The sequence below is a fragment of the Lissotriton helveticus genome, assembly GCF_964261635.1.
Source record: "Lissotriton helveticus chromosome 1_1 unlocalized genomic scaffold, aLisHel1.1 SUPER_1_unloc_62, whole genome shotgun sequence".
Classification (NCBI taxonomy): Eukaryota; Metazoa; Chordata; class Amphibia; order Caudata; family Salamandridae; genus Lissotriton; species Lissotriton helveticus.
The window spans coordinates 786,463-799,472 of record NW_027611706.1 but is presented as its reverse complement, the minus strand read 5'-3'; the positions used below and the strand labels follow the sequence as shown (position 1 = coordinate 799,472).

Here is a 13,010-nt window from a genome sequence, read left to right as displayed (position 1 = left end):
GATAACGTTGCCACTGCTGACCTTATTGTTATATATAACACCCTTTCTTCCACCACCCGTATCGTTATCCACCTGTGTACTGCAGGTGGTGCAACCTGCATATCTTATCTTTATTAATAATTACTAAACTGTGGTTACAACAGCATTCATTATTGCCCCCCAGCCAATATGTTGTATACCAGATATTACAATGTCCAAGATGTCAAGGCGGGTGTTTGCCAGTTCCTGGGCCGGTGCTTGGCTGCCAAATGTGGGGAATGTAAGCTGTTGCAATATCAAGTCCGCCAACTTGCTCATCAGTGGTGGTTTCGGTATAATCAGCTGTACTTGTCCCTTCTTTTCTACTCCTGGCCACAATAATCGTATTACTATCACCAATACTGACTCTTGCACTTCTATTGTCATTCGCATCAGTCTACCGCTCCTTATTGTGATCAAAGGTGGACCAGATGCGGTGGTAGTCATGTAGAGGGTCTATTTTCAACAGTTCAATGTTCTGAAGAGAGTCTATTTTCACAGTTCAATGTTCTGAAGAGAGTCTATTTTCACAGTTCAATGTTCTTTTGATGCTTCACTGTATCGTGCTGTGCTGTCAGCTCTTGAGGTCTAACTAGCAGGGTCTTGTATCTCTATATGTGATACAGACACTAGCACCATTTGCAACAAAACACGTTGGCGCCTTTGCTGGGTCTGTCAGAGGTTGTGTCAGGCTGGTCCTTCTTGGTGGATCGGAGGTTGTACCTATGGTCCGCCTCAGGTGCTGCTGGTGATGCTGCTGGAGCTTGCCGCTCGTCGTCCTGGTCCACTGTCCGCTTGGTGTGGGAACTGTAGACCCACAAAGTCAATCCCTCGCACTTCACAGCGGTCGCTGTGGTCAGGATGACGGTGTAGGGGCCCTTCCACCTGGGCAGGAGGCAGTGCCGTCGGGTGTGGGCCTTGATCCAGATCCGGTCCCCAGGCTGCAGGTCATGTGGTGGCGGAGTTCCTGCTTCTGGAAGAGCCTGCAGGACCTGGCGGTGAAGATAACGTAATGTCTCTGTTAGTTTTTTACAATAACACAAAAGCAGATCGTCTACTATTGGCAGAGGCGCAGTGGACATGTGACCCGCAATGTTCATAGGTCGTCCAAACAATATCTCATGCGCGCTCAACTTAGTTATCCTGTCAGGTGTACTTCTCATTGCTAGCAGGGCTATTGGCAGTGCATCCACCCATGACAGTTCTGTGGAAGCGCAGATTTTTCCTATTTTATTCTTCAAGATCCCATTTTTTCTTTCCTCTGCACCTGCTGCTGGTGGGTGATAAGCACAATGTAATTTCTGTGTGACCCCAAGACCTTTGCATAGACCCCTTATCACCTGAGAAATGAACGCAGGCCCATTGACTGAGGCCAGAAGGATTGGGATCCCAAATCTGGGGATCAGGTATTTCAGGAGACACTTAGCAACTGTTAATGCATCACAGTTCTTTGTGGGGTATGCCTCTGTCCACTTACTAAACATACAGACGATGACCGAAACATGCCTGTACTTGTGGGTGGGGGGCATGTCAATGAAATCCATTTGTAGGCTTTCAAATGGTCCATGAGGTGGAGGGAAGTGACCAGGTGCAGTATGGGTACCCTTACCAGTGTTATACTGTGCACAGATAGTGCACTGTCTGCAAAGTCTCTCAGCTGCTTGACAAAACTTGCCATGATACCAGCACTGGGAAAACAGCCTTATCATTCCATCTCTCCCCACATGTGAGGGGCCATGGAAGAGACGTGCCATTGAAGGAAGCATTGATGAAGGCAGGCATATCTTCCCATTGGGCCCAGTCCATAATCCCTCCTCTGTTTTCACACACCCTCCTTTTGCCCACCCGGTCATCTCCTCAATGTCAACTTGTTTCTGGATGTGGATTGGGTCAAAATGCAATGAGTCTTGTTTAGCATCCACCTTTTTGTTGCCGCTCTCTATCTGTACCATTGCTAGCTGGCAGCCTGTCAGTGCTATCCTCTTTGCTTCTCCATCAATAAATGCATTGCCCTTTGATACATAGTCTCTAGATGATGTGTGTGCATCACATTTTATGATGGCTACCTTGGATGGGAGCAGCATTGCCTGGAGGAGGTCGCAGATCAACTGCGCATGCTGTATCTGTTGCCCCGCCGATGTGAGGAACCGCCTCATCGACCACAACTGACCGAAGTCGTGCACTACACCAAATGCATACTGGCTGTCGGTATATATGTTTACCATTCTACCCTCAGCCAGAATGCATGCCCTCATCAGTGCCACGAGTTCAGCCGCTTGTGCACTCCTGGCAGCTGTCAGCCTCCCTCCCTCCAGTAGTTTGTTGGCGGTGCCCACCGCATAAGATATCTGTAAATCTCCTCTTTCATCTCTCAGGCAAGACCCATCTAGAAACAGGTCCCCTTGAGCATCTGATAATGGGGTGTCCATCATGTCTGGTCGTACCTTAGTATGTCTGTCTACAGCTAGGGTGCAGTCATGAAAGGCATCATCTGAGCAAAAATCCTCCAAAGCATGCTCCGTTGGTAAGAGGCATGCAGGGTTCAAGGTGGTGCATCTCTTGATGGCAATGTGTGGTGCCAACAACACTAGCTCATATCTGGTGAGGCGTGCATTTGTTAAGTGCTGTGTCCTGGTGGAGGTAAGCAGAATATCCACAGCATGGGGAACGTGTAAAACAAGGGTGTGGGCCAATACAATGTTCTCTGACTGTTCCACCGCCAGTGCTGCAGCGGCCACCGCTCGGAGGCACGGTGGTAACCCAGAGGCTACTGGGTCTAGCGTGGCTGAGTAGTAAGCCACAGGACGGTAGTAGGAACCATGTTTTTGGCTTAATACCCCTAATGAGCACCCTCCTTTCTCATGGCAGAACAAATGAAATTCCTTGCTGTAATCTGGTAAGCCAAGTGCTGGGGCCCCACTCAATTCACTTTTCAGTGTTGTGAATGCTAATTCACAGTCTGGAGACCATGGCACCTTATCAGGAACCTCTTTGTGTGTCAATGCTTGCAGTGGCTTGGCAATCAGGGAAAAGTTTGGTATCCAGTGCCTACAGTATCCCGCCACCCCCAGAACTGCCCTGACCTCTTTCTGTGTACGTGGACGGGGAAAACCAGTGATGGTGGAAATTCTATCAGGCAACAGCTTTCACGCCCCCTCTGACAATTCATGCCCAAGATATTTCACTGCAGTGAGGCAGAACTGTAATTTCTTTGGGGACACCATGTATCCTTTTAGTGCCAGATGACTCCAATAGTGTCCTCCTCGCAGGCCTCCTGTGATGGAGAGGCCAAAAGCAAATCATCGATGTATTGGATGAGAGTGGAGCCTCCCTTAAGTACCAGGGAGTCTAAGTCGGTTTTCAGTGCATTTGTGAAGATGGAGGGAGACTCCGTATACCCTTGTACTAACCTGCACCAAGTGAATCTCCTGGAACGGAATACAAAACTAAACAGGTACTGGCTGTCTTGATGCAGTGGTATTGTAAAGAAGGCGGAGCTAAGATCCCTCACTGTAAAGTGTGTAGCTGATACAGGGATATTAGATAATATTGTTGCAGGATTTGGAACCACTGGGAATGAGGGCTCCACTATTTTGTTCAATTCTCTCAGGTCCTGAGTAAAACGGTACACAGGGGCCCCATCTGGGCCCTTGGATGCCTTTTTCACAGGGAGTATAGGGGTGTTGCATGGACTGGAGCGTATTTCCCTGATTATACCCTGCTTTAGAAGATCTCGAATGACAGGTGCTATCCCCTCTTCTCCTTCTTTGGAAATCTTGTATTGTGGTACTCTTGGGAGACGGGCTCCGGGTTTTCATTTTATTCGTTCGTCAAACAAGTTATTTCCCTTTGGGACACCTTAATGTAGAAAAACACTTACTGTAAAACATTCACAAACCCACAGTTTATCATGACAACAATACTTATAAAGCAATGTAAACAACAACTAGATTATGAGAAAATGTTACACAGTTTATTCAATTACAGTACAATGATAAAAAAAGATTAAACATTTTTTAAAAGGAATGGGACAGACAAATAGGATAAGGAAACAATGGAATTCCTATTGGTAAAAAGAAGGTATCAAACAGAAAATTGATTCAGCGAAAGCGTCAGAATTATTCTCTTAGTGATATATAGCATATTCCTTCTTTAATTCTTGCATCGATGCGTTTCGGCGGACTTTAGATAATAGCCACCTTCATCAGGAATATATAAATGTCTTCCCAATTATTTCTGTAATTAAAAATAATTTTTCCATCCATTAAAACATATTTATATTGTCTCTTTTTCATATTATGTACATATTGAACATCCTAATGAACACAATTCTCAGTTTACATTGCAATACAAGAACTAGTGAAAGATTTCATACATCATCGACATAAGTATTAGACAAAAACAGTTAACAATACCATATAATAGCATAGCGACATAACAAAGATGAATTGAGACATACACATAGTTTTGCTAAAAACCAAGCAAAATAATTTGACCTTTCTATATATTCTCTATAATTACAAGTAAGGTGCCAGTTTTCATAAATTGCTACCTATTTACATTTCCCTTGATACAAACACGACATATCCTTATGTTCCTTGCCTTGATTTCAACATACTTATTTAGCCTTTCTGTATATTCTCTATGATTCCTGGTAAGGTGCCAATTTGTATGAATAGCTACCTGTTCACATTTTTTTGAGAGAACATACCTTAGGTTCTCGATAGACCCCATAGCGTATGTGGATCAGGAGAAGGTCCTAATAAAAACCCGTGAATGGGGGCCCCTGAATAAACTTAAGGGCTGTAGGTACAGTTAACTCGTATGGAGTATATATAGACAAATATATCTAAGTGGGACACAGGCATTGGAGCACTTCCATGTCAACCTGCCACAGTTAATATTCGTTGAGTCCGCTTTATCAATCACCCATACACAGTAATCTAGTAGGCCGAAAACATACCTTAAAGCTCATTGTCGTTAAAACTCATTGTCGATAAAGACACAGGGATAAGTATCTCCTAGGTCCACTAAGCAACCGCCACAAAACAGATCAAGCCGCTTCTTCTAGTCAGCGATCTAGAATATAAATTGCGGGTAAAGAATGTATGTGCATCTAATAAATACAATCTCCCTTACTACATCATGATGTACATGCAGACCCACCTCACGTCATATTCCGCGATGCTGATGTATAAGAATCCAGGGTCACTGTCTCTGGTTCTGTAATAGTGGGTATATACTATAAAATAGAAAGAGTGGCCAATAAGTAGATGTATTATCGACCTCCTCTAGAACACTGATTAGACGTTTTATTTAAAAAAATACTTACAACTATACGAGTTTAGAGACCCGACAACTATACGAGTTTAGAGACCCGGAGAAGTGTGGCTCACTGGTTAGAGGAGGCAGACCCTGAAGCAGAGGTCAGACCCGGGACCAGGGTTCAATTCCCGACGCGGCAGGGTCTTGAGCCCAAATATCCACGGACTCGATAATTCTCGTTTCGGTGCCTACTTGAATCACGGGTTCACACTCTGCAGCTCTGGGCATTAGCCTGCTTAATCTCCACTACGGCCCCCCCGCGGCGGGATGCCTGGCTTTCACCTTGGGGAAGCCAGGACGGGTTCCCAAGGCAAGCGCCGAGATGCCTACGGGTAATCGAGCGCTATATAAGAACGCATAATAATAAGGACACTCTCCGTTAAAATATTTTTGAAAGTCACGCTACCTAGACCCAAAAGGAACTATACTTAATGTCTGGATATCACAGACAACATACACTGGAAGTGCAATAAAAGCGCAATGCCCGCAAGGTAATACTCACACTTGTCAGTTATAGCAGAAACCCATGTGAAGAGGCGCTTCCCAAATGATGTATTTTAAAAAAAATGCCGCCTCTGGAAAGAAGTACAAAACAGACCATTTTGAGAATAAAGGTCCGCGCCTCAATTTACGTAGCAACTTCCAACTTGGAGAGTACTAAATACCTTAGGAGCTTGAAGTACCGTCGTCCCGCGTCTCATCTGGATACAGCCAACAGGGTCGAACGCAAACACAGAACTCGGCTATAAATAGTCTAAGTTTCATTCACACGCAACAGCAGCGCCTCCGGATATCCGGGTAAGTCTGTTACAAATCGGCACTTCCTGTCAAAAGGGCCGCGGTGTCATAGAAACAGGACTAGTAACTATTTGTTTATGTATCCAGTGCACAACGTAAATGGATACAAGTGCTCCATGTTCTACGGGTAAGTATATGTCATATAACCTAATGAGTGCCAATATATTAATAAATACCTAGTAATCCACGATATCGACAAACCACCAACCATTAAAGATACGCATCACTAGGTGTAGACTTCGTAGTGTGTACCTATAATGAGAAGTCACTATATATTATTCAAACCCGAAGTATAGGTATCTAAATACTTCCACGCTTACAAAGTGGATAGCAAGATCGCATAACTCAAATGCTTCAATACGTTACGCGCTAAGTACCATCGTAACGAGTATCATCTAACATACTCTGCTAAAGACCTACCTAGGCAGGGAATAGGTTGCACAAATCATCTACCACGCTGTGCTCAAAGATCTGACCGTGTAGCAAAACATTATCAACTTAGCGACTTAAAGATATACTGAGGTTTCTGTGTCACTTCTGGACAGTGAGATCAAAGTGCTCCAATGATCCTGTCCCATTCCTCTCTAGAGTTAAGACCCTTTCTCATGGTGTTAAAGAACGAAATATACCATTGTTCTCTTTGTTTGCGTTTAGTAACAATGTTACCCCCTCTTTTTCCAATCTTCACTTTTTCAAGGATGAACCATCTGAAATCCTGTTCTCCATGTTTTTTCTCTAAAAAATGCGTAACAATTGGAGCTGTGATCTTTTTAGTTCTTACTGCTGATCTATGTTCCTGGAATCTGATGCGGGCTTCTCTTCCTGTCTCACCTATATAGCAAAGCCCACATGGACAAACCAGGAGATAGATAATATTTTTGCTTCTGGTCCTCGCCGTCAGGAACGATGGCCATAAAATAGCAAATGACTTCAATCTGGGTATGCTGGCCATAGGGAACTGGATGGCCTCCAATTGTCTGAAATTAAATTCCGACAAGTCGGAAGTAGTCATTTTCGGACATTTGACCCCGGAATGGTCCTCCCTTTGGTGGCCGCTATCACTGGGTCCTCCGCCTGAACCGGTCAGTAAGGTGAGGAATCTGGGAGTCATGTTCGACGACCGTCTTACTTTCCTCCCTCACGCCAATCAGATTACTTCCTCTGCCTTTCATAAATTGCGACTGATCAAAAAAATTCTGCCATTCCTTCCTGAGACAGCTGGCAAAACCTTGGTTAGTTCCTTGGTATTGTCTACATTAGATTATTGCAATGCACTGTTTCTAAATGCCCAAGAAAGAGTACTAAACAAAATGCTAATTATCTAAAACACAGCCGCTAGGCTTCTAGGAAGAATCCCTAAACACCAATCTGCGTCAGAAACTATCAGAAATTTACATTGGCTTCCAATTAGAAACAGAATTAAATTCAAAACCCTCTGCATAGTGTACAAGGCTCTGCTCAACTTGGGACCAGCCTTTTTCACTCAAAATCTTACCCCCTACTGTCCCCCCAGAACACTACGCTCCTCTAGTTTACATGAACTTGTGGTACCTCGTACCAAATCTGTTTTATGGGGAGACAGAAGATTTCTTGTGTCAGCGCCCAAACTATGGAACACTCTGCCGCATTCTATCAAAACAAGCCCCTCACTTTGGTCTTTCCGTAAACAACTTAAGACCTGGCTTTTTAATCTGTAAACTCAGTCTCCCCTTCTCTGGTTAAACACTGCAGATATCTTAGCGCCGAGATGCCCTTGGGCCTTCGTTCGCGTTCTATAAATGCTGTTAATAAATAAATAAATAAATAAATAAATACAATTGTTGTGTGTCCTGCATTTTACAGTAATTCCATTGTGGGTGAATTCAGGAGCAACTATACACTGTGGGCACATATTGCAACTACCACACCTGAAATTCCCTACCACCGTGGTGTTGTCAAGTGTTCTCTGCTGCTCTACGATATTATCTCTATATGTATGGACCAATAGGTCACGTAAGTTCTTATTTTTCTTGAAGGCATATAGAGGTTTTTCTAAGACAGTTTCTTCATCATGATTCAGGATGTGCCAATTTCTGTTGACCACGTTCTTGATCTTGTTGCTTAAATCCGAGAAATTGGTAACAAATACTATCTTTTTTATTTGTCCTCTGTCCTTTTTAGTACTCTGGATTAGAGCTTCACGATCATAAATCTCGCTCTCTTGATTGAGTGTGATAGCAACTTTCTAGGGTACCCTCGGTCTTTGAATTTGTTCTTAAGCACCTCTGCATGCTTATAAAAGTCATTAATGTCAGAGCAATTTCTGCGTAGGCGGAGAAATTGGCTAAATGGAATACTCTCCTTCTGAGACTTCGGATGGAAACTCGAATAGTGAAGGAGAGTATTCTTTGCCATGGGTTTCGTAAACAGCTCCACGGATAATACACTATTCGAGTTTCCAATGGTCAAGTCCAAGAAGTCAACCCTATTGGTGCTGTAGGGCGATGTAAACCTAAGATTAGGATCTCCTAGGTTTATCCAGCTAAGAATTTCCTCCAGGAGGTCAATTGGGCCCTCCCAGATAAACAGAATGTCGTCAATGTAGCGGTACCAGCCCGCTACATTTTCGAAAAAAGGTGCCAATTCATTATATATGTGTTTGGCCTCAAATTGTCCTACATATAGGCAGGCCAGGCTGGGGGCACATGTGGCCCCCATGCTGGTCCCCTTGAGCTGCCTAAAATATTCATTCTTAAAAAGAAAGACGTTGTTGGTAAGAATTAGCCTAACACAATCAACAATAAAGTCTTTGTTAGGACCACCCAGATCAGAGTTGGTCAGGAGGGTATCAATAACATCAACTGTATCAGCCTGAGGTATGTTTGTGTAAAGAGACTCAATGTCAAGTGTAACAAGACATTGAGTCTCCTCACAGAACGGTAGCCCCTCTACTAATGAAATGATGTGTGCAGAGTCTCTTACGTAGGATTTAAGACCACAAACTAAGGGTCTAAGAAAGTGGTCCACGTATTTACTAACTGGCTCCAACAATGAACCTATGCTACTAACAATAGGCCTCATGGGGGGGTTTTCCTTGTGTGTATGCACTTTGGGAAGGCCATAGATGGCTGGAGTCTTGGGTTCTAAGTTATCCAAAAATCTGAATTCTTCCTCACAAATAAAGCCATCCTCTCTTGCAGCAGTTAGCAGGTCTAGACATTCACGTGCTATATCTGTTAGACATGTAGCATTGACACGAACATAATGTTCGTCAACATTGAGTAGTTTTAACATCCTATCCTCATAGTCAGGGGTATCAAAAACAACTACACCACCCCCTTTATCTGCAGGCTTTATTGTGAGGGTGGTGTCATTCTTAAGTATGTTAAGTGCTTCTCTTTCTTCCTTGCTAATATTGAAGCTATGTGGTCTATTGTTGTTATCAAGAAGGTTGTGAATGCCACTTTCCACTGCTGCCTCAAATGCTTCCACATTCTTACCCACCATCCCCAAGGTGGGTGTGAAAGTTGATTTAGGCTTCAGTCCTGAGACGTTCTCTCTATCTCTGCTCTGTCTGTTTTCAAAAAACCTCCTCAATCTAACTTTCCTGAAGAAGGATCTGAGGTCTTTCTCCAGTTGGAATTTATCTAAATTTGTGGATGGAACAAAGCTGAACCCTCTACTCAAAATACCGAGTTCAACTACACTAAGAATTTTGGTGGATAGATTAATTACTGGTAGTCGACTGGACGCCAGTAACGTTTGTTCCGGGTGCTGAGATATTCCTGTTGAGGAGGTGCCCGGTTGTATTGTTGTTGGTGACCCCGGTTGAATTGGCCCCTCCCTTGATTCCCATAGAATCGTTGGGCTCTCCTCATTTTATTCGTACTGGTGGGTAATCTAACACTTGTCCTACATCATTAGCACCTGTGGCCCACACCTTAGGTGGCACAGTGCCACGTAGTCTAGAGGGTACAGCAGGATTGGGGCACGTCATGTAAGATCAGACCATTTGGCCGACTCTCCAGAAAAAACCCTGTTGGTGAACAGTGTATGGTGCATTGGAGTTTGCAGAGCAAGTTCCTACCTAGTAAATTAACCAGACAGAATCTGCTGAAGATGAACTGATGGGTAACAGTTATGTTGCCCACCACAAATTTTAGTGGTTGAGTCAAAAACTCATCTATTGGTTGTCCTGTCATCCCGACTGCAGTGATTATTGTCCAAGAAAGTGGTGCCATAGACATCTCAGATGCCTTAAGCATTGATGTTTGAGCTCCTGTATCAATCAAAAATGGTATAGTTTGGCCCATAATTGATCCCTTTACATATGGACCAGATTGCTCCACTGCAATTGCTGGAGCTATTAGGCAGTCTTCCACTTTCAGGCACCCCTAGTATGAACTCCTTGGCCGTGGCGGTGGCGGGAAATCAGTGTCTCTCTGCGCCCACTCATCTGCCCCTGTCCAGTCCTGGTTACCTTGGGGATCTGATTGCACCTGTCTGTACTGGTCATTGTCCCTATGCTCTTGTTGCTGGGGTTTTTGCTAAAAAACATTTTTACCCAGCCCCCGTTCTGTGAGGCTGTGTCATCCCCGTATCTCTTTTTAAGCAGTGGGCAATCAGACCTCCAATGACCAGGGTCTTTGCAGTTGAAACACGCTGTGCCTGGTGGAGGTAGGGATTTTAAACCTTTGTTAAAGTTGCGTCCACCCCCTCTCCCTCTTATTCGATCTTTCCTGCGCCATCATTAATCTAACCTTCTCCTTTTTAAGTTTTTCAGCCTCTATCATCTGTGCATTCGCCTGATAATCAGAACAGTACCTAGCTGCAGACAGGATTTTTTCAATCGATTCTTGCTGCCAGCAAACAAAAGATTGCTGCAGATGAGTTTTTATTGGTGGGCTTAACCCCTGAACAAATGTTGTTACAAACGCTGGCATTGCATCTCCCATAGGATTCTTTAACACACTATTCTGCTGATATACCTGTAACAGATGGTCAAAAAATGAGTTTACACTCTCATCTTTTTCTTGCTTGTATTGGTACTTTTATTCCAATCAACTTTGTTTTCCGGTACTTTTTCCTTCAAGAATTTAATTACTTCATTATATTTCTCCTGTACTTCATCTCTTGGAGCTCCACCCTTTTCTCTCTGTGGCTCCGCTTTCGGCCATTCCACTTTTCCCTTGCACTCTTCCCACAGGTCCTTTGGTACAATGATGTTAAACAGGGTATCAAAGTCACGCCATAAAAGTCCCCCTAATATAGCCATTTTATCTATTTCTTTGTATCACTTTCGTGGCTCCTCGCGGAGTTTCGGGAAGTCTTTCGTGAAACTCATGATGTCTTGCCTGGACCATGGTACAAATACATATGCATTATCCCTGCCTCCTGGAAGTGGGGGTATCTCCCTTAATGTTGGCGGTGCCGGTGGGTGTAATGATTTAAGCACTTCTAATACCGCAAATGTGTGCACTAGCTGCTTCCACTGTCCTAGTTTATCAATTGCATACTGTAGTCTGTCCTTCAATTCTGCTGCCGGCCATGCTTGCAGGTCTCCATCCGCAAAACTAAACTTAGTGATGTCCCATTCATATTGTGGAGGCAGAGATGGGGGCACCTCCGTGGTACCTGACCCACCTGCTTTCGCCTGTTGTATGTATGTGCTATGTGCTAGTGCACCGTCTTCTAAGAGCCGTGCACGTGCTATGGATAATGTTTTTTCTAGGTATGTCCTTCCCTTTCCTGTCGCAAACCTGTCTATCGTTAATTTCTCATCTATCATTTGGCGCAGCCCTTCCTCACATTTCTCCGTATCAGTTCTAAGCAGCATTGTTTTTTTCACGGCTGGGGAACTCTGCCGAGACCCAGTAGAGTCAGGGCGGGGCAGAGTGGAGTCTAGAGGCAAGCTCGTCCGCCTCTGAACATTTACCTGCTTGTCAGTCTCACTAACTGCCCTTGCCAGAATAGCAATATTGTGGTTAGTGTTTAATACATATGTACATATAGTCCATATCAAGTTGTGCCATTTAGAAGCGCTGAAATTGTCATCGATGGATCTATCAAAAAAACATTGCATCCAAGGACTATTGAGCAGGTTCGGAGGTAATATATTATTTTGAGAGCAACAAGCTAATAATAGGTCCTTCCACTTAGATTGCTTATCAGCGATTGCAGCTGCTTCCTGTATCACTTGCTGAAGTACTGCCATGTCTTGGACCTCCTCCAAATCTACACGCTTAGAAGTTTAATCCAGAAGGCGACGTGTTAGACAAACGGCCTCTTTCTTCTGGTCTTCGCTAAGCAGCGCAGTGGGTTGAGCTGCTACAGCTGAGATTCCCAATCTACCCATTAAAATGTCCTCTAAAAGTTGGTCTTCCAGTCCTGCATCCTGTTCTAACTCCACAACAAGGCTTGGGTACACTCCCACTACTTCTAATTGTGTCCGCCTCCAGTCCTCACTAATTTGTAGCTATATCATGCAACACTTTATTTCTAACCTGGATCAGTTCTCTTTGCACCTTGGCTTTTATATGATTAGTAGCACGTAAATCCTTTACAAACCCTTGCCAACAATAGTATGTCTCCCATTCAGTAGGTCGAATTTTCTTACCCTTCAACCTCAACATCTGCTTCAAATACGCCAGTTTATTCACATCATATGTACCCTGACATGGAAACTGTAAGTCCGGCCTATTTGCAGTCAAGTCATGCCATTTTTTAATAAAAAAAATGGAACTCAGTCCAAGACGTAAAGCTACCACATGTGCAGGTGAACCCTTCGGTGGGGCTGGCTGGCAACTATCCAAGCTATATTTAGTTAAAGGATTCCCCATGATGAATAATGAGCAGGAAGTGTGTATGGCGTGTGTGGTATGTACCGTGGA

General features: G+C 44.0%; 1 protein-coding gene across 1 annotated transcript in view; it reads right to left on the bottom strand.

The window, feature by feature from the left end:
* Nucleotides 1-3,979: 3,979 nt before the first annotated feature.
* Nucleotides 3,980-13,010, bottom strand: part of LOC144806324 (NACHT, LRR and PYD domains-containing protein 3-like) — a 131,245-nt gene continuing 122,214 nt past the window's right edge. The window contains exon 5 of the mRNA XM_078672712.1: nucleotides 3,980-4,254. Within this exon, the coding sequence (XP_078528838.1) occupies nucleotides 4,203-4,254 (52 nt within the window). The 3' untranslated portion in view covers nucleotides 3,980-4,202. The remainder of the gene's footprint in view (nucleotides 4,255-13,010) is intronic.